This window comes from Sphaerodactylus townsendi, linkage group LG01 (genome assembly GCF_021028975.2).
Source record: "Sphaerodactylus townsendi isolate TG3544 linkage group LG01, MPM_Stown_v2.3, whole genome shotgun sequence".
NCBI lineage: Eukaryota > Metazoa > Chordata > Lepidosauria > Squamata > Sphaerodactylidae > Sphaerodactylus > Sphaerodactylus townsendi.
Window position 1 is genome coordinate 104,180,213 of NC_059425.1, and position 20,419 is coordinate 104,200,631.

Genomic DNA, 20,419 nt, shown 5'->3' on the forward strand with positions numbered 1-20,419 from the left:
TCCCCTCCACTCACCTTCCCATCCAGCGCTGCTCTGGAAGGCTGGAGGGGTATGCCCACATTGCCCTCCGACCCCTGGAGGTCGGAGGGCAGCATGGGCATGTCCCTCCAGCCCTCCAGAGCAGCGCTGGACAGGAAGGTGAGTGGAGGGGCCCAAACCAGAGGCGGCTCCGTGCAGAGCCACCTCTCCAGCTGGGGAGAAAGTTGGGGCTGCTCACACGATAGCGTGCGAACAGTCCCCGAGCCTCCACTGGCATAATTTATGCCGGTGGAGCTGCGTTTCTGCCACCGTGAAGAAACGGCCTTAAATCCTGGATTTAAAACACTTTATAATATCTGATATATGCAAGATGAAAACCAGAGTAGCAAGCATAATAGTGTCCTGTCCTGCAAATGTCCACCCTTGCTCTTGACTTTATTGATGTCACAGCCAGAGAATGTGATCCAAGCCCTAAAATGTGCACATATAGTTGTCCTCATGTATGTATGGTCTGTATTTTATGACTGCTCTATTTTAATAGACTTTCTTCCAACAGGTATAAATCTAATGAGGATTATGTGTATGTCAGAGGACGAGGACGGGGAAAATATATTTGTGAAGAATGTGGGATTCGGTGCAAGAAGCCAAGCATGCTCAAAAAACATATCCGCACTCATACTGACGTACGGCCTTATATATGCAAGCTGTGTAATTTTGCCTTCAAAACTAAAGGTATATAGGAACTAAACAAAATTAAAAGGGGGGCGGGTTCTGTTCTTGGCTTTGTGTCATAAATCTTTCCAATGTAAAGAAGGCTAACTTGAAGCAAGGTGGTTTTATTTATGAAAATGAGCCTTTATGAAATATAACCTTTCCCTTTTATCTAAGTGATTCAAGGATTTATGTGAGATAGAGAGACTCTTTGTGTAACTTAATTAAGAAATATGGGCTTCTACCCAGCCCATCTGTCTGTAAAGGAAATGTAGTGGCATAAAAACTGTCTTGGCAAATATTACTTTCATGCTAAAAATGTTACAGTGCTAGTATTAATTACACCAATATACAAAATGCTTCAGGGATTGTACATTTGCAGTAGCACATTGAGAAGCAGAACATTAGCTGCAGGGCAGAGAATTCCAGATCTGCTGTACAGTGGGTTAGTTTCACATTTATAAATAATGCAAAAATCCACAGGCTTCAGGTGGGCCACTCTGTCCACAGTTACATTAATTATGTATTCAGATATGATGGCTCGCATTCATATGTACTTACTAACCTGGGGTGGGGGACTTGTATTTGTTAGCTTGTGGACATACAAATAATGATGTCCCTAGGAATTAGGATTGAACTATTTGTAAGGGAGAGATTGATTTCTTTAGCAATGTCATATAACTTCACTTATTCGTCATACCAAAAAATATTTATGGCTAGTTCTTGATCCCAGTGGCTATTATATCTGTTGGCGTGTGTACGTGTGCGATAAATAACAGCTATTAGGCCTCGCAGGTTTTGCAACACTGAGGTGACAGCAGTTGGTTCTTTGGGGCAGTTTTCATGTAGAGTTTGAAAGGAGAAACATGACTGTTAGAGTTTCTGGTCTTTTGATATCATAGAGCAAGTAATAACAAGTGGGAATTTGGGACCATATGTTAGAGTAGTCATGTTCCTGACATCAGAGGATAATTGTTGATGTAACCATTACAATTTATCCTGTGGGTTACCACAAGTTGTCAGTGCTTTTTAGCATCTAGAGGTGGTCACAATATGACTGTTCTTCAATGTGACGTATCAGCACTACTATTCAGAATCAGTTGGAATCTCCTCACAAGTTGTCAGCCAAATGATTGCTGACAACTCTAAACTGAATCCTGATAAGACATAGTAAGTTTTAATATTTAGCCATTCCAGGGTTCACTAATATTAATAATATTTCATTGTGGTCAGTATCTGTAAAGGACAGCAGTAATTATAGGCACTTCAGTCATTGAACATTTACCATTTCCAATTAACAGAGCTAAACATGAAAATATATTTGCACAATTATGTGAAAATGCTATTTATTTATAAATTAATTTGTAAAAATGTATGCCCTGCCTCGTACCCAGTCTCTAGGTGGCTTACGCAGGTTAAAATAAAAACCACAACAAAACATCATAAATAAAATATAACAATTAAAACAATAAAAATAACATTAAAACAACCCCACTCCTCCCATCTCTCCCAGGCCAGCATCTGTAGAGGGGGTTTCCATGGAGGCTAACCAAACGCCTGGGCAAAGGGGAAGGTCTTCACTATAAGCTTAAACCCTTGAAGGATAGGCACATGGCAGATATTCGAGGGGAGATTATTGCAAAGCCTGGGGGCAATCACACAGAAAGCCCTCCTGCGTGCCTTTGCCCCTCAGTGGGGAGTGCCTTCCTCTGTGACCTTGGTGCCTGGGGAGGTACATACAGCCACTCCTTCAGGTAAGCAGGACCCAAGCCACTTAGGGTTTTGTACATCAACGTCAGCACCTTGAATTGGGCTTGGGAGAGAAGCTAGTAGTAGTTTCATTGAATGAGATCATTACATCCATCTGTCCAGTTTCCTTGCTAACTATCTAGATTAGGGAGAAGGGAGAAATTATCTAGAGCTAGCAAGACATTTATTTAGATTCAACCTAATCCAAATAACCATATCTCTCCCCCCTCCCCTTTTCCTTAGGAAATCTGACAAAACATATGAAATCCAAAGCACACATGAAAAAATGCCTGGAGCTGGGTGTATCAATGACATCAGTTGATGATGCTGAAACAGAAGAAGCAGGTATGTCATAATGAGCTTCATGAGCTGCAGTGGTTTTTGCAGTATGAAAATAACTTGACAGTCTTCACCACTTCATGACAACAGCAGATATAAAGAATGTTTTTTGCAAAGAAGTTTTTCTTCTGTCACCACTAAGCAGTGAACATATTCTTGACAGGCTTGCTGAATGCTTTGATTTTTTTCTCTTGGAAAAATGCTGTCCCCCGCCTGCTAATCCTTCAGGGAGCTCATATTTGTTAGGTTTGGATGCTCTGAATGTATCTCACCTCTCCCAATATACCCCCCCCCCTTGGCCCCTTCTGTCTAATTTTAATTTGAATCGGGGGAGGGGGGTGTATTTGTTTGTATTTATCCGTTTTATTATTTATTTTAGTTTTAATGCTTTATTGTGTATGTTGTGAACCACCCTGAGTCCTCTGTAGAGGAGAGGGGTACAGGTTATAAATTGGACAAATAAAATATTTGATTGGGAGCTATACTGACCAGTGTTCTGTTGGCAGTTCAGTATGTGTAATGTTACCAGTTTCAACAGGTTACAAGCTATTTTATTCATGGTTGATTTCCTGCCGAGATAACATTAAAGGGTCCTGATTTTGCAGTTGCTCCAGTGAGAACTGTAGGCAAAACGAGCAGCTTTAAGTGTAAAAGGCTATGATCAAGCCCCGAAAAATGTCCCCACATATGCGCTATTGATTTCTCACATTTGTTGCAGAAAACATGGAAGACACACACCAAGAAGCTGAGAAGAATAATATGACTGGCACCTCAACTGAACACCAGTTCTCTGATGCTGAAGAATCAGATGGAGAAGATGGAGAGGATAATGATGATGATGATGAAGATGAGGATGATTTTGATGACATGCTTGGAGATTCAACGCCCAAAACAAGATCACGAAGCACTAGCCCTCAGCCCCCTAGATTCTCTTCTCTTTCTGTGAATACTGCTACTGCATCTTATGGAGGTTCTCCTGACAGTTCAGTAGGACATTCCTCCTTGATAAGTTATTTGGTCACTTTACCTAGCATTCAGGTTACTCAGCTCCTAACATCAAGTGACTCTTGCGATGATTCACAGATGACAGAATATCAGAGGTTTTTCCAGAACAAAAGTACAGATTCAGAACCCGACAAAGACAGGCTAGACATACCTAGTTGCATGGATGAAGACTACATGGTTTCTTTGGAGTCCAACTCATCTCCTAGGGACTTCTCATCTTCCAGCAGACAGTCTTCACCAGGTTATGATTCTTCACCACACAGAGATAATTCACCAAAGAGGTATTTGATGCCTAAAGGGGACTTGTCACCTCGAAGACATTTATCACCAAGGAGAGAGATTTCACCCATCAGACACATTTCACCAAGGAAAGAAGCTATATTGAGGAGAGAGTTATCACCACGGAGAGATGTTTCACCAAGACGTCATCTGTCTCCAAGGAGAGCTATGTCACCTGGAAAAGATGCATCCTCCCGAAGAGACCTGTCTCCACGAAGAGAAAAAAGGTATATGGCCTCAATTAGAGCAACATCACCCCGAAGAGGCTTATACCATAACCCAGCATTGCCTATGGGCCAGTATTTGCAGTCCGAGTCAATTCCATTGGGACAATCAGTAAGTTAAAATAATTATCTAATTTATTATATACTACTAATATAATTTGATGTTTAAATTTCTCTGTAGAAGGCAGATGATATAAGTCTGGAAACATGAATGATTTCATGAGCAAACAAAAGTGGCAAGCGATAGATGTTACTATTTTAAATAATATGTAATGATTTGTATAATTTACCTCAAAGGGTTTTGAACCAGAGCACTTCTTAATCTCAGCTTCTAATTCAATGCTGTCTGTAAAATGCAGTTAAAGAGCTCATATTTCATATATCTTTTGTAGATCTTTGAATGTTCATTGAAGGAAACAATACACTGATTTTCATAGTTACATCAGAAATGCGTTATTTGTTTCAGGCCTTGATCCAGGGTATATTAGCCTGTCTTCAAGGAAGCACAAGAGGAATTTACAGATGAAATGGGAACTTTTCTGTCTTTCCACTGAAGTTCTGTTTATGCCCCTCCCAAAATGCTGAGTAGGATATATAGGTCTGCAATGGAAATGGAGAATTGATTAAAATTGCTCCATTTCTCCAGCTTGCAGCAGCGTCCTTCCATCAGTAGAAAACAAAATTCAGTTCCAAGCTAGAGATTTTAGCTATGAGATATTCTTATGGGTTCATTATTTCATTGTTTATCACTCCTGCATCAACATATCAGGTAGAAACATGCACCTTTTTCAGTTTGCTCAAGGGAGGAAATCATATACAAGAGACATTCAAGAGAAGTCTTTTCACTTGAGGGTTGGAAAAAAATCCCACTAGCTGTGGTCAGAATACTCTGATTGCTAAATTAGGGTCAGCATATCCTCCCCTTTGTCTGTTAAAAATGGCTATTTGTTTCCTCACTTTTTCTTTTTCCTGAGATAACTGAAGGCAATTATGTTTATGCCTGTGAGAGTGCTCAAATGCACCAGGAAGCCAATTCAGAAGTTTTGAAATTGCTACTCTTGTGCATCCAAATTCAATTCTTTCCATCCACAGGGAGCAATCCTGACTGTAGTGAAGGAGATGGAGAAATGAGAGAAAAATGGCTGCCCTTGTCAGTAATAGTAGGGACTGTAGTGTTTATATCATGATATGATCTTGGTAAAGCTAGTTCTCATAAATAGAGGATGCAAAGGTAAACCTGTCTCTGAGCTGTACTACTTAAACATGTGCAGGGGGGCTCACATGACTGAATGCTCTTTACAATGAAGTAATTTTCTATGCATATTAAAATCAGAATATGAGCAAAAAGACTGACATATCATATTAGAACCCTTCTGCCTGACACACTATTATACAGATTTATTAAAGTTCTGGAATATTTAGTTAGTGAGACAGCGACACCACATGCAGTCTGTGCAATTCCAGATCTTAGCTCCAGCTTCGAAGAAGAAAATATGCTGATGTGGGCAGTGCTTCCAGGAAAAAATAGACAATACAGGTCGTTTAATTTCATGTTGTACAGGAATCTTCCATTGCCTTATAATCGTTGAAAATATTGATTGTCAGCACTGCAAGAAGGGGTACCACGGCACTACGGAGCATTTTATATTTATGGCACCTTTACACAATGGCAAAATACCTGAGATCCTTAATTTCATGCTTGCTATCCTGAAGAATCATACCAGGTTCACCTAGATGGCAGAATACCAGGGAGTACCCTGGTAATTCCAGGCCTTTGTTCTTTTCTGGTAGAGGCATAGGACATTCTAAATGCTGTCTGCCTTGACACAATGCAGGGAAAACAGCTGGACTTTTGTTTTTATAATAAGAAAGAAGGCTATACTAGCAGTAGTGAGCAAAAGAATCAAGTTGTTAAATAAATTCTTTATTGTTACTTCCTGATCCTGACACTTTGCCTGTGGCTTTGTCAGGGGATCTATTGTAGCGTAAGTCTCCAGTTCTACCTTGAGCAATCACTTTTTTGTGTGAAATATAGGAGTCACTTGGGAAGTGATTGAGGCATATTTTAAAGACTGAGAACATAAGGGGCAAATTTGTAGTAGTTCCTTTTCATTCCTGAAGATCTTGAGGATTGCTTAAAGTATGCTTTATATTGTCCAGAAGCTAATTACAATATTACCTTATCAGTGGTGGGATTCAGCAGGTTCGCACCACGTCGGCAGAACCGGTTGTTAAAATGGTGCTTGTAAACAACCAGTTGTTAAATTATTTTAATCCCTCCACTGTACCTTATGGTTTTATCTGTGAAGGTTTGTGCATCTTAATCATACAGCAGCAGACAGCCATTGTGGTAGCCTCCAACAGCTGTTTTCATGCACTTTCCTCACTTATTAAAGATGATTCTTTCTTCCTGAGTATGTCACATCTCAGATCTGAAGCTAGTGATCTCAGGTCAATACAGAACTGCTTTGGCATTGATTTGTACTATCCTTGGAGTGCCTTGCTTGAGACAGCTATCAAGTAGCAATGATCTTGTGGTTTATTTATTTGTTGCTCTAAACCAATTCATCTGTAAATGCTCAAGAACTTGGCCAATACCTCAGTAGCTAGAATTCTTTGTTTTAGAATGCTGAAGCTGATCACCGTGTTGGCATTTGGGGGTGGGGGGGAGATAACAGTCCTTCAACCTCCTACACATTTTGATGGTCTTAGAACAGTGCAACTCTGCTTAAGGTGGTTTTGTTAGACACTGGTATTTTCCCCACAGACCATGTATCCTGGGATAAGGAAGTGAAACATCCCGGTTCAGCCATGACTTCCACATGGCTTCCAGGCCTAACTTGGGCCTGCCTCGCAAGATTTCCCTTATCCCACAGCTTTCAAAAAACGATAAAATTGGAGGTTCTTTTTAAAAAGCCCAGGCCAATCCAGCTCCCATGCAAACACCACAGGAGACAGACCGATTTATTTTTCTCGCCTCGCTGCCTGCTCTCCGCGCCCCACAGCTACAGCCAATCAGAACGTCAGAAAAACTTTTACATCTATGTAACTATGTAAACTACATCTATGTAAACTACATAAACTACGTAAACGTTAATGTGGAAAAAGAAAATAAACCAGGGGCTCGTGCATAATTCACTGGAGTTCTCCCTCCCGGCCTGAACACACTGACTAGGCAGCCGTGAGAAGGGAGAAACCGAGATACAAACAACCCGGTATGTTTGATCCCGGTTTTCCCTCAGGATATTATGTCCATGGGGAAAACACCACTAATGTCTTACATACTATATTTTAAAATTAAGTGTTATAGAAAATTGACTGCAGTTAATACCTGGACTAAATGCTTCAAAAGTATATACATGGGGCAAGTAAATAAAAAATACTATTGGAAAATATGTCTACAACTCAGTGGAAGAGCCTTTGCTTCACAAAACAGAAGGTCCCAAGTTCAATTCTAGTTAAAAAGACAAGGCAGTAGGTAATGTGAAAGATCCTGGAGAGTCCCTACCAGTCTATTATTGACCTTAATGGGGACCAGTGTTCTGACTCAGTATATGGCAGCTTTAGGTATGTTCATATATGTTCACTTTTCTTTTTTTCCTGTGAAATGTTTCCAACATAGTTTATGTTTCTGACTCCCCAATATTCTTTTTCCTGCTTTGCTTTTTAAGAATATACACCTAAAAAAAATCCATGTATCATTTTCTGGCAAACCAATACCGTGTTCCTGCTGCAGTTAAAAATGTAGTGTAGGGTTATAATTTATTTTAACTAGAGAGGTCCTTTCCAGTTAAGAACATTTAAGATTTATCACCTTTTCCCTTCTGATGTTATTAATGATTGTGCTTGTATGATTTGCCTCAGAAATATTCCTAAACGATTTTCTTTTTCACTTTCTCTTATCATAAATGGACTTGTTATTTCCTGCTTATCATCCATATCACCCCCACTAACTATGATTTATTCATCTGATTTTATTTTCAGTATTTTCCTATATAATACTTACACCAGTAGACAGTTGGTCATTCTTCCACCCATTTGTAGACTGATCATTTCTAATATATGTGGGTAAGAATCCTAAGTGGGTCTGCTCAGATTCCTACTCATGTCTGTTTAGTGATGCTTAGTCACAAGGAAGTGTTTTTAGGAGTCTGCTATAGAGGTTCTACTGTTACAGTGAACAACAGAAATCCTGCCTACCTTTCTGTGTAGACAAAATTCCTTTGATCAGTTCCTGTTAAGTATAATATTGTCTCAAAATAAATTACATTTACATATAGCTACACCAGTCCAAATTTTCTTGTTACTTATATCTGAAATGTACTCTCAATTCTATCAAATGCGTTTCATTTCTCAGCAAAGTACAATGCTGCAGTTATATTGTTTAAGTTGCTATTGTTTGACATCTGTTGCCTGTCATATTTATTGGACAATGTTTCCATTTTAGTACATTCTGTTTGAACCATACTACAAGATTTAGATAGCTAGTCGTTCAGTCTACTGACTGGAATGTTTGCTAGAATTTTATAAATCTAATTTTAATATTGCTGTAGATGGTGAGACTCCCTCGCTCAATAAGTACACCACAACGACAGGCTGGAAAGGAATGGGCCGCAGCCCGTTTATTAAACAACAAACATATAAACAAGAACTATATACATCAGAGCTGGGCGGCAAACGGGTCGCACATCACATCCCAATGAATGGGAAACTGGCGGGAAGGGAAGCCCAGAGATCATACTCCTGAATGCTTCCACACTTCCCGCCCCTGCTGAGGAGACGGGCACCGGCTGAGCCCCAAGGCCGCCCCCAGCCCGTCTTCCTCCCATGCTTGCTAGGGTGTTGGGCACCAGCTAAGCCCATGGTCGCCCTAACGGCCCAACCCAGCCCTTCCCTGGGGTGTGGACGTGACCCAGAGCCTGCCCGACCCCATCAGCCTGCCCTTACTCCCGGCCCTCATGGGAAGCAAGCCTGGGAGCCCAGCCCCAGCCCGAGGCTTCGTTCTCTCTGGAGATGCGACACCCGTTGCAAACCATGGAGGACCTGCGACAGTAGGACCCAAAAATCCATCAACCCTAAATTACAAGGAGGGGTGGGTGGAGCCCATGCTACTGGTTCTCGCCCGGGGAGAAGCATGTGGACCGGAAGCGTCCTAAATATACCCGGGCTCCTCCCGCCCTTTGGGGGGGGGAGCCAGTCAGTTCACCGGTTCTGCAGCTTGCCACCCAGGCCATGCATGCCCCTTATCTTGCTGCGTTGCTCACCACGGCAGCAATGGCTGCCCTGGTTATTCCAGGTGCATCTTATTTGCTGTAGATGGTGAGACTCCCTACGCTTCAATAAGTACACCACAACAACAGGCTGGAAGGGAATGGGCGCAGCCACGTTTATTAAACAACAAACATATAAACAAAGAACTATATACATCAGAGCTGGAAACCAAGCAGATTAGCACATCACATCCCAATGAATGGGAGACTGGCGGGAAGAGAAGCACAGAGAACATACTCCTGAATGCATCAACAATTCCCGCCCCTGCTGAAGGCCAGGACGGCTGAGCCCCAAGAGCCGCCCCAGCCCGTCTTCCTCCCATGCTTGCTGGGGTGGCCGGGCACCCGGCTAAGCCCATGGCGCCCTAACGGCCCAACCCACCCCCCCTCCCTGGGGTGCCAGGCAGCGGCCCGGCCTGCCTGCCCGCCAGCCTGCCCGCCCCACCCCCCGGCCCCCCTAGGGCGCAAGCCTGGGAGCCCCAGCCGGAAGGCTCGTTCTCTCCCCAGATGTGCGACACTGTTGCAAACCCGCCACGAGCTGCCCACCCTTGCAGCTCACCGCCCAAGCTCCTCAAGCCTGAGCCTGTCTCAAATCTAACCACCGACGAAGGGTAAACTGAACTGACTGAAGCCACAAGTCCATGCCCCATTGGGACAGGCGGACGCCATCCGGCTGAAAAAGGTCCATGACGTCCCGGGTGATTTCGGAGTGTTCTGCCACCGCTCCCCCGAGGGAAAGCACCACCTTGGCGGCCGCCTTATTAACTTTTATGCAGGCCCTGTCCACGGCCGAGGGATCCACCGCTCCGCTCCAATGAGCCCGCTGCACCATCTCGGACCAAACCAAGGTCATATTAGGCCGGTGCCTGGCAAAGCTCCTGAGCGTGGCGGCCACCGCAAAACGCAGGTCAAGGCCCGACCTGGCGGGGAGATCTTCCTCCCCAAAGTGGATGACCAGGAGGTCCGGTGTAGCCAGCTGAAAAATGTATTCAATGACCTTGGGCTCCAGCTCATGCCAAAGCATGTGCCCCTGCCCCAACCAGGAAATTCTTACGTGCGCCCCGAGTCCGAGATGCCGGCCCCATTCGGACTTGCAGGTGTAGTCCCCGACTCTGTCGACGAGGCTGTGCCCCACGACCCACACCTGCCGATAGACAGTCTGCGGCGTCCCTGGAGGCACTGAGGAGGGAAATCAACAAGTCAGGTGTGGGCGAATGTACGCCCGAAAGGCCCCCGACCGCCACCTGCCCAAACTGCGGATATCCTCCGGGGCCCTGCCTTCTGCTGCCGCGGCCGTGGCGGCCCCTATTCTGAATGAGTGCAGGCCGAACTCCGCGGCCGGTAGCCCGGCTTGAGCCAAGCATGCCCTGAACACCGCCAGCATTTGGAACCTGGTGAGGGGGGACCCATCCTTGTGCACCAAGAGCATGCCACCCACCCGAGGCCTGTGCCGTAGCCACTCAATAAGGGAGGGGGCAGGTGGCATCGCGCCGGTAGGGCGGCATGGTGACCCAAGCCCCACGGCCCTCTTGGTCGGTTTTGAATGGGCCAGCTGCGTGGACCATGTCCCCCGACAGGACGAGGTGTTCCCATTGCAGCGCGGTGCTGGAAGGTCGAACCCTGGTAGGGGCGACCAGTTCCCCAGGCCTGAAAGCCCCGTGGTGAGCCAGGTGGAAGGCAGCGGCGAAAAGCAAGCGCTCATAGCGCGAAGCGCACACCTGCCCTAGAACCCCAGTGACCGCCCTCAACACTTCCTTGGTGACCGGGCGCCTGAGGTCCCTCTGTCTGGTGCCCACCCGCCGCCACCCAGCCACTAGGCGGCGAACGACAAATGCCTTGGTGACGTCAGGAAAACCGGAAACCTTGCAGTAGAAAGCGATGCCCGCCAGGTGCACCCCCATGGTGCGCGGGTGCATCCCCTGCCCATGGAGCCGGACCAAATACTCGAGGAGGAGGCCAGTGTCCACCCCACCGCAAACCGGGCGCCCGGAGGACGCAGCGAAGCTCAGGAAATCGCGCACGGCTCCGTCGTATTGCCTGCACGTGGCCGGTGCCAACGAGTTCAAAACACCTGTGATGACGTCTCGTTGCCAAGGCTCCAGAGGAACGCCGGCACTGTCGCCGGGAACGGCTCCGCCCCGGGGGCCAGGCGCCGGAAACGATCCACCTGCTGGCGAGATAAAGCATCAGCAATCTCATTCTGCAAACCTGGAACGAAAGCAGCTTTGAAAGAGATGTTATGAGTGAGGCAGGTAAGAACCAAATTGCGAACCAGGTGCATGACCCGAGCCGATTTGCTCGACTGTCTGTTTACCACACGCTCCACTGCCTGGTTGTCGCACCAGAAAAGCACCCGTTTGTTTTGCCAGAGGTCGTGCCAAATGTGCACCGCCACCAGGATGGGGAACAGCTCCAGAAAAGTGAGATCCCTGGTGATGCCCTGCGCGTGCCACTCTGGGGGCCAAAGGCCCTGCGCCCACTGACCCCGGAAGAACACACTGAAACCAAAAGCCCCAGAGGCATCAGAGTGCACCTGCAGCTCCAGGCCAGGTTCCAAACTGATTGCCACAGAGAGATGCCGTTGAAGTTTCGGATGAAGGACAACCAGACCAGTAGGTCTTCTTTCATGCCCCGGGAGACCCTGATGTGATGGTCAGGGGACTTGCAGCCCGACAAGGACCTCGCCAGCTGGGAGCAGAAAGCCCTGCCCGGGGCCACCACCCTGCAAGCAAAATTAAGGTGGCCGAGTAAGGACTGGACCAGGCGCACCCTGCATTTTCGGAGGAGAAGAACGGACTGGAGCAGGGCTGAAAGGGCTGTAAGCTTGTCAGCCGGGAGTGAGGACGTGCCTAGAACCGTGTCCAGGTGAATGCCCAGGTAGCTGAGGGCAGTGGCGGGCCCCTCCGTCTTGTTGGGAGCCAAGGGGACCCCCAGCTCGGCGGCCAGGACCTGAAAAGCCTGAAGGGCCAGCTCACACTCCCGGGTGCCCTGCCTGCCGATAAACAAGAAATCATCAAGGTAATGGGTCACCAAACCGGAGGGCACCCGCTGCCTGAAAGCCCATTCAAGGAAAGTGCTAAAAGTCTCAAAGGCGGCGCAGGCAAAGGAGCAGCCCATGGGCATGGCCTTGTCCACATACCAATTGCCTTGGAAGTGGATGCCCAGCAGCTCGAAGTCCAAGGGGGAAATGGGCAGGAGCCGGAAGGCGGACTGAATGTCACACTTTGCTAGGGATGCCCCCGGACCCGCCTGCCTGATGCAGAGGATGGCTTCGTCCAAGGTGGCGTAACGGACCGAACAAACCTCTGGGTCAATGAAAAAATTCACGGAGTCGCCCCGGGGGTAGGAGAGGTGTTGAATTAAGCGAAACTCCCCCGGGGCTTTCTTAGGCACGACGCCAATTGGGGAGACCCTGAGGTTGGGGAGGGGAGGGTGACAGAAAGGGCCAGCAATGCGGCCGGCCTGGATTTCCTTGTTGAGCTTATCAGCCACCGCTCCAGGTAGATCGCGGACAGATTTGAGATTGCTGGCATGGTAAGCCCTCCGTGGGCCTTGGTATGGAATGCGGAAGCCAGAAGAGAAACCCTCCCCCAGCAGGCGCGCAGCCCCCCTGTCTGGGTAGAGCTGCAGCCACTCCAACAGCACCCCCACTTGAACGGGGGAAGGGGCCAGAGACTGCAGCTGAGCGAGCATCTCAGTGTTTTGCGGGGGCGGGAGCACTGCCCTGGCCACCGGCATCTTTGTGGGAGGGCCCGGCGCCGGGCGACCGGGCCTGCCGAAAGGGAGGGCGTCCCGCCGGCTTGGGACAGCTGATCCTGCTGTGGCTGCCGGAACAAAGGGAGCAAGAGTGCTCATATCTACATTTTTGCCGCTGGCAAGCACCTTTGTTGAATTCCCAACACAACCCCTTGGCCCCCACCCGCCCCGGGTAGGCTCTGCCGGGTTTTGTGGGAACAGGAGGATCCGCCGCCCCTCCCATGGCGGGCTGGACCACGACCATCCAGGTTTGGTCGTGGATGAGGTCCCAACGAAAAAGGCACTTGTGCGAAGCGTTCTTGCGGATGGCCTCGTCGTAAGCGATGGCCGCAGTTTCCCCAGCCAGCGCCCGAGCCCGCAGCACATGGGCCATGTGAGCTGCCAGATGCCAGGCTCGCAAGGGATACGCTGCCCCGATGAGGGCCAGGAATTCGGTGAAGCCCTGCAGCCAGTTGTTGAAATTCCGCTCGGCCGCTGCCTGGTCCTTCCGTTTTTTGTCGGCCTTCCCGCCCGACAAACCCAACTCCCCCTCCCGCCACAGGAACTTAAAGATATCCACGTAATACCCATCCAGCGCCCGCTCCCGGAGCTTCCTGGGGAAGTGGGACCCGGGTGGGTTGCCGCGGTCGTCCTGAGCCGGGCCGGGGGATGGCGCTTCGCCGCCCCCAAAACGCCTGCGCTTTGCAAGCCACGGTGGGAGAGCAGGCACCCTCTCCCCCCGCACCCAAAATTCCCCAGTAGCCTGCACGTCATCATCCTCAGTAGACTCACCCGACGACGAAGAGCTGGGGGATCGCCTGGAGGAACGGGAACGCCCTGACGACCGCTTCCTCCTCCTGCCCTCGCGCCCTGAGGGGCCAACGGACGCATCCACCGATGTGGACGCGCTAACCGGTGGCGAAAGGTGCAGCACATCTGTTGCTCCACTCAAGGCCCCCTCCGGCACCGCACCGGCCTCCGCCGGCGCGGTGGGCTCAAGGCCCCCGACCCCCGAGGTGGGGCCCGACTCGCCGGCCGCTCCGCCGAGGACTTGAGAAAGATGCAACAGGGTGTCCGCCAGGTTGCGGACCAAGGCAGGATCGGAGCCCATATGGCCGACGTGTTCGGGGCGGGAAGATGCCGGGCCGGCACCCCCCGGGACCGCGGGGAGGGCCCCTCCTAATGGAGACTGTCCCGCCATGCCGACCGGCCGCCCCCTGCCGATGGGAGACAAGCCCGAGCCCGCGGCCGCCCTCGCCGCTGCTCCGATACGCCCAACAACCGGGCCGTCGTCCGACGTCCCCGGGCCAGTCTGGGCCCGGACCCTGTTCAGCAGAGCACGCGCCCTGCCCGATGGCACCGCCGCCTCTGCAGCAGGCGGCCTGCTCTTGTCCCTTTTCGGCCCCATGGCGGCTGCGAGACCGGCCCAGAAGAGTGAAAAGGAAGAAAAGGTTGAAACGAGAGAAGCAAGGAGGGCCAGAGGAAGAAGGAAAATCAGCTAAAAAAGGAAAGGAAAGAAAAGGCCAGTCTCCTTCCAGGCCTTACGCGAGACGCCAACACGCGACCACGCCTTGCTGGTTCTCGCCGCCGGGAAGGGCGCGGACCGGGGAAGGCGTCTAAATATACCCGGGCTCCTCCCGCCTTTTTCGGGGGGAGCCAATCATTGCACCCGGTTCTGCAGCTTGCCACCAGGCCATGCATGCCCCTTATCTTGCTGCGTTGCTCACCACGGCAGCAATGGCTGCCCCTGGTTATTCAGGTGCATCTTATTTCTGATAGGTTTGTGTAACTTGATTTTATAATTTTTCTGAGCTACAGTTATTTTAGCAACTGTCCAATAACATTATTTTTTTAACTACACAACTATATAGTAGATGCAGTACTGGTAGCTTGATGTCTTCCTTTTATTATATCCAAATTTCATATGATTTCTGTGTACTTGTAAGGAATGTTATAGTCCCCAGGTTTTGGTGAAAAAGCTAATTTACTCAACCCGCTTGGGGTCTTCCCTTTTGCAGAGTTCTTTACAAATCTTTCCAATTATGTTGTGATAATTGTGCATTCATACAAGCTATTATGCCATCCTTTAGCTTAACAAATGGAATTTATATTTCTAACAGTAGAGATAATAGGGTTTTTTTAATGTTTCTTTCTGACTAAAGCTTATTGTTTGAGAAAGCTGTGCGTAGATACATGAGCCATGTGTCTATCTTGGAAATCTGTTTGTTTTGTTAATTAATACAAATTGCAAAGTATTACTAAAGCAAAGTAGGTACAGTTGTGCTAATGACTTTAATACTGTGATGCTACTGTTTGTTTGTTTATTTCTTTGTTTATTGCTTTCTCTATTTGCAGAATTCAAGGCCAGGATTGTTCCAGACCCCTTATCTCAACATATCTGGAGAAAACGTTCTGGAGCATCAGGGGCCTAATATGTTTCTTGAGGGTCCCAATGATTATGTCTTCAGCCATCTTCCACTACACTCCCAACAGCAGCTTCGTGCACCCATCCCCATGATGCCTATTGGGGGCATTCAAATGGTCCATTCAATACCAGCAGCCTTATCAGGTTTCCATCCTCCATCTGTGTTTCCTCTCCAAAAAGAGGGCTCTGTTGAGAAGAAAAGGGCAGCTTCACAAACCATAACAAAAGAATCATGTATCGTTCCTAAGCACCTTGAGAAACGTACCTATCCTCATACACTGCATACAATGGTTCAATCCAGTGCATCGTCGTCTCCGTTGCTGTTGATGAAAAAGAGCACTTCAGAAGAAGGTGGTGTTGAGAGGGAGCAGGAGGAAAACATACAGACTTGTACAAAAGCCATAGCCTCTCTCCGAATTGCCACAGAGGATGTTCTCCTTGGAACAGAGCAGTCACAAAGGGATTCTGAGCCTTCTCAGAAACTCTTGGAAAGTGCACATTTTAGCATTAAACACTTTAGTGGCTCTGAGCCAGGCCAGATCTGTGCCTCAGCCACCAACCCGGACTTGCACAGTGTGGAAAAGGAACTTTTTGGTACATCACAGACTGCATTATCTCATTCCACCTTTTACAGCAAAAGCAGTGTGGATGTCAGACAGATAGGCTACCCTAGTAGGAAAGATTCCCCGTCAGACACCCAGGAAAGAAAAGACCTTCCCTCTGAAAGAAGCAAGCCACAGTGATCTGAAGTGTGAGGAGACTTTAAGACATGCATTTACCTCCCCTCCACACATACACTTTTCCCCCCTACTGGTAGAAGGAAGTACTCAACTTTATAGCATGCCGGTTCTAAGTTACAGTAGTTTGCTATTATATATACTTTTGTTATATCAAAAGAATTGGGTAAAACTACGAGTCATCATGAGCCTGACCAAAATGATATTTCAAAATTCTTATTGGGTCTGGTACTTTTAACTTGTACAGATGTTTGTGCCTTTTTCTTTACTTTTGCTTATATTCTTATAAGCAGTTTTTTTAGCAGTAAATTTGTACATATTTTAGAATTTGTGTATCTGCTTTGTAATAAATGTAATTTCTTTTCTTTTTTGGGGGACATTTTGACCTAAATGATGTAAAGCAAAAAAAGAAAAAAAATAGAAAAAAGCATCAATATATATGTGAGGTTGCACTAAAATATTTTTATATGATTAAAACTGAACAGCTTTTATGTACAGCTCTGATTCTGTAATACTAATATTTATTTACTTTGTTTCATAATTTGTACATTTTTTCTTAATGTTGTGGATTGCTTTTCTATGTGAAGCATGGGATTTATTGTTGCATTATTAGAACAAAAATGTATATTGTAAACAAGATATTTAAACTAGAGTATCTTATCTTATTATGCACTTATGCATTAGTTAAAAATAAGATAAAAGGATGTATCGGTCCGTTCTTAATTCTTGTAATTTTTTGTCTCTTGTTTGCTGGATCAACTATAACTTAAAGTGCTGATTGTGATTTTAAAAAGATAGTATCGTAAAGCATTAAAGTAAAACCATGTGCTATTGTGAGTTTTTTCAAAGCTTTATAAAACAGTTATAAATATATTAAAAGTATTTGGTCTTATGTGAACATGTTGCGCTATATGCTCCTTTAAAAAAAAAGGGAAAACATTCCACCCCATGTAAATATATGCAAATGGAAAAACTGGTGCAATTTCTTGTAGATCGTTTGGACTCTTTCGGGCTTTATCCTGTTTCAAGTAAACTCAGTAGAGATTGTGAATTTGACTTGAAAAGAAGCAGGAACAGGTGAGGGTTCACCACATATCTATATTTTAAAAGAAGGGATGGAACTCTGGCTCCCTTGGCCTTGACTGCAGTGGAATCAGAATTTCACTTCAGGTGAGAAAGTGTTCTTGACTTTATCTTTGTTATCGGCTGGTCCGGTGGCATGGCTATCAGTGCTGGGCACTGTGTGCAGGAGACAGCTGAAGAGCTAATCCAGGGGTCTGCATACTGGTTGACGACAAGAAGCTTAGTCATATTGTCAGTATCTCGCTTAGGGGGCCTTTAGGGTGGTTTGAGGGAAGGGGATTTTAAGAGGGATACTTTCTACCAGCTACACCTATACACCAAGACAACAAGCAGGCATTCTGGGAAACTTTCTGAATCATATCTGCATTTGTATTTAAGGGCAAAGGTCAGTGGACAAATAGTTGCATCAGTCAAGATTTTAGGGCATTTATAGCATTTAATTGTCACGGGACAAGACTGGGAGGAACCATTGCTTATATATTTGAAGGTGTGATGGAATGCCACCAAAAATACACACACACACACACAACCATAAATCTGGGTTATTTTTTGTGCTATTTAGTGGATTATAATTCTGTGAAAACACGTTTGTATATTGAATTGCAATACATTTAAGGAGTGTTCTTTTAAAAAAGAAATAAATATACAGTTACATTACATATCTAGTGTCTAGTTTTCATGTGGTTTTTAATTTTTTTCCCCAAGCTAGCAATGAAGCTTTCTTTGGCTACAATCCTATCAGTGTATGCTTTACTTGTGAGTAAGTCCTATTAAACTTTGTGGTATTTACTTTTGAGTAAAGATTTATAGGATTGGGCTGCACATTGCAGAATAATGTATTAAATAATGTATTACCTTGGAAGTGTGGCATAAACATGCATGCAACATGCTTTATTTTACATGAAATAAAAGAAAAGAGCACTTTGTGCTTCGGATGCTGGTCATTTGCCAAGCAATCAATTGAATTTCATTTACCAAAATATTTTATATCCATTGCACTTTATTTCATGTGGGAAAACTATACAGTCGTCTGGGACTGCATCACTTAGAATCAAAGTTATATTTCTTAACTGAAGAGCCTCTTAATATCCATAGTAGAACTTTGTGTAGTCATATTATTTATTGTCTACCTTTCCCAGTAGAACTAAAGGCAGATTACACAGAGTAAGCTAATACAGTCAGTAGGATGGGATTCCAGTGAACAATGCAATACGATATGGATTGTAGAAAAGTGAAACCAACTAGAAATCTGAAAATAAATTTGAAGCAAAGCATAAGTATTTAGATTACATGTTAAACAATGCAAAAATTACAAAGGATCCTACTCACAGCAATGGGTAGTTCAAACTATACACAGTCCCAAATCCTTTACTCAAGAATCTATCTGAACCGTTTGTTTGTTTTTTTGTTTGTTTGTTTATCGGTTTTCCATGCCTCTCTTCCCCTCATGGGCTCAGGGCGGCTTAAAGTACAGCCCTATTACCTGTACAGAAAAGCTCTCTTGAATAATCCATTTTTGTACATATTTGAGAGAAACAAAACATAAAAAAGAGGGGGAAAACCAAACATGACGAACAAGTATTGGCTATATCAAAGTAGAAGGCCATCTTCCTGGCTAGACAGAATTAAAATAAAGCATTTTTACAGATGCATTAATTTGCTTCTCAAGCAGTAAATGTTGGATTCTGTACAACTCCAAGTGAGGGCAGTTGAACTGTATCAAAAGTGGGAGTACAAAATCCTTCAAGATCTCCATCATCTCAACCAACATTATCTCTGTTTTTTGCAGTATTTAGTTTCAATTTGTTCACTTTTAGCAATTCAACAGCATTAGAAGATTTGGATAAGAATATATAGAGCTGTGTGTTATTAGTATATTGATTACAGCCAACCCCAAAACTATGGCCGTTTTTGCACGGCCAGATTTGCAGGGCTGCATCGGCCTGATTAATGCTGATGCCAGCCTTGGGGCCATTCGTACGAACAAACCCACGGGCTGCGTAGCTGGCGGAGCAGGCTCCGCATAGTCGTGCAGCCCCTCAAACGCCTTCCTACCTTGTCAGGGCGTCCAGCGCTCTGAGGAGGCCAGGGGACACGCCCCCATGGCCAGTGCGACGGCTGCAGCAACGGAAGCCAGGAGGCGTGTCCCCTGGCCTCCTCAGAGCGCCGGAAGCCCACACAAGGTACTAAGGCGTTTGGGGGCAGCGCAGGGAATACGCTGGCTTCCACCCGCTGCCGTTCGCTTGGCAACGGGTGAAAGCCGGCGTATTCTGAAAACCTTGTTTGGGGAGGGAAAGAGTGGTGCTGCATTGTAATTGCAGCGCTGCCTGTGCGAAGTGTCCTGCCCAAAACAATGTTTTACCGGGCCAGAATCGGTGATTCTGGCCCGTGCAGAAAGGGCCAATGATTTCTCTTAAGGGCTGTAATATAGAAATTAGAAAGCATGAGGTTTAAGACTGAATTCTGTGGAATACCATAGAATAATCCCTGTGAATTGCAGATCCCTGAAATTTATTATCAATTAGTAGCCCCATAGAAACCCTATGTCAAAAGGTTAAATTTTGCTTAATATTCATTTGAGTAACCACTCTGTGATCTTAATTTCATTTCATTTTTTTCATAGGGTCTCTTCGCTTAAGGACTTTGTCTTTTAATTTGCTAGTAAACTTTATTTGAAATAAAGGCGCATTGATGCTATATTCTTTCTAATAATGGTTTGAATCTCTTTAGAAAGGATTATTCCAACATAGCTTTTCATGGCTACATAATAAGTTTAAAAAGTCTTAGCTAATATGCATCTAAACAAACCTAAGAGTTGCATACCAAACACTTATCTCACTACAAGACCCGCACCCTATGCTGATTTCTCTTCAACCTAACTCT

At 46.0% G+C, this 20,419-nt stretch overlaps 1 protein-coding gene across 9 annotated transcripts in view; it reads left to right on the forward strand.

Annotated features, from left to right (window-relative positions):
• Window positions 1-18,195, forward strand: part of HIVEP2 (HIVEP zinc finger 2) — a 172,588-nt gene extending 154,393 nt beyond the window's left edge. For all 9 annotated transcript variants that reach the window (XM_048489480.1, XM_048489523.1, XM_048489540.1 and 6 more), the window contains 4 exons: window positions 536-711; window positions 2,683-2,784; window positions 3,497-4,398; window positions 15,647-18,195. In XM_048489480.1, the coding sequence (XP_048345437.1) occupies window positions 536-711; window positions 2,683-2,784; window positions 3,497-4,398; window positions 15,647-16,459 (1,993 nt within the window). In that variant the 3' untranslated portion in view covers window positions 16,460-18,195. The remainder of the gene's footprint in view (window positions 1-535; window positions 712-2,682; window positions 2,785-3,496; window positions 4,399-15,646) is intronic.
• The last annotated feature ends 2,224 nt before the right edge of the window (window positions 18,196-20,419 follow it).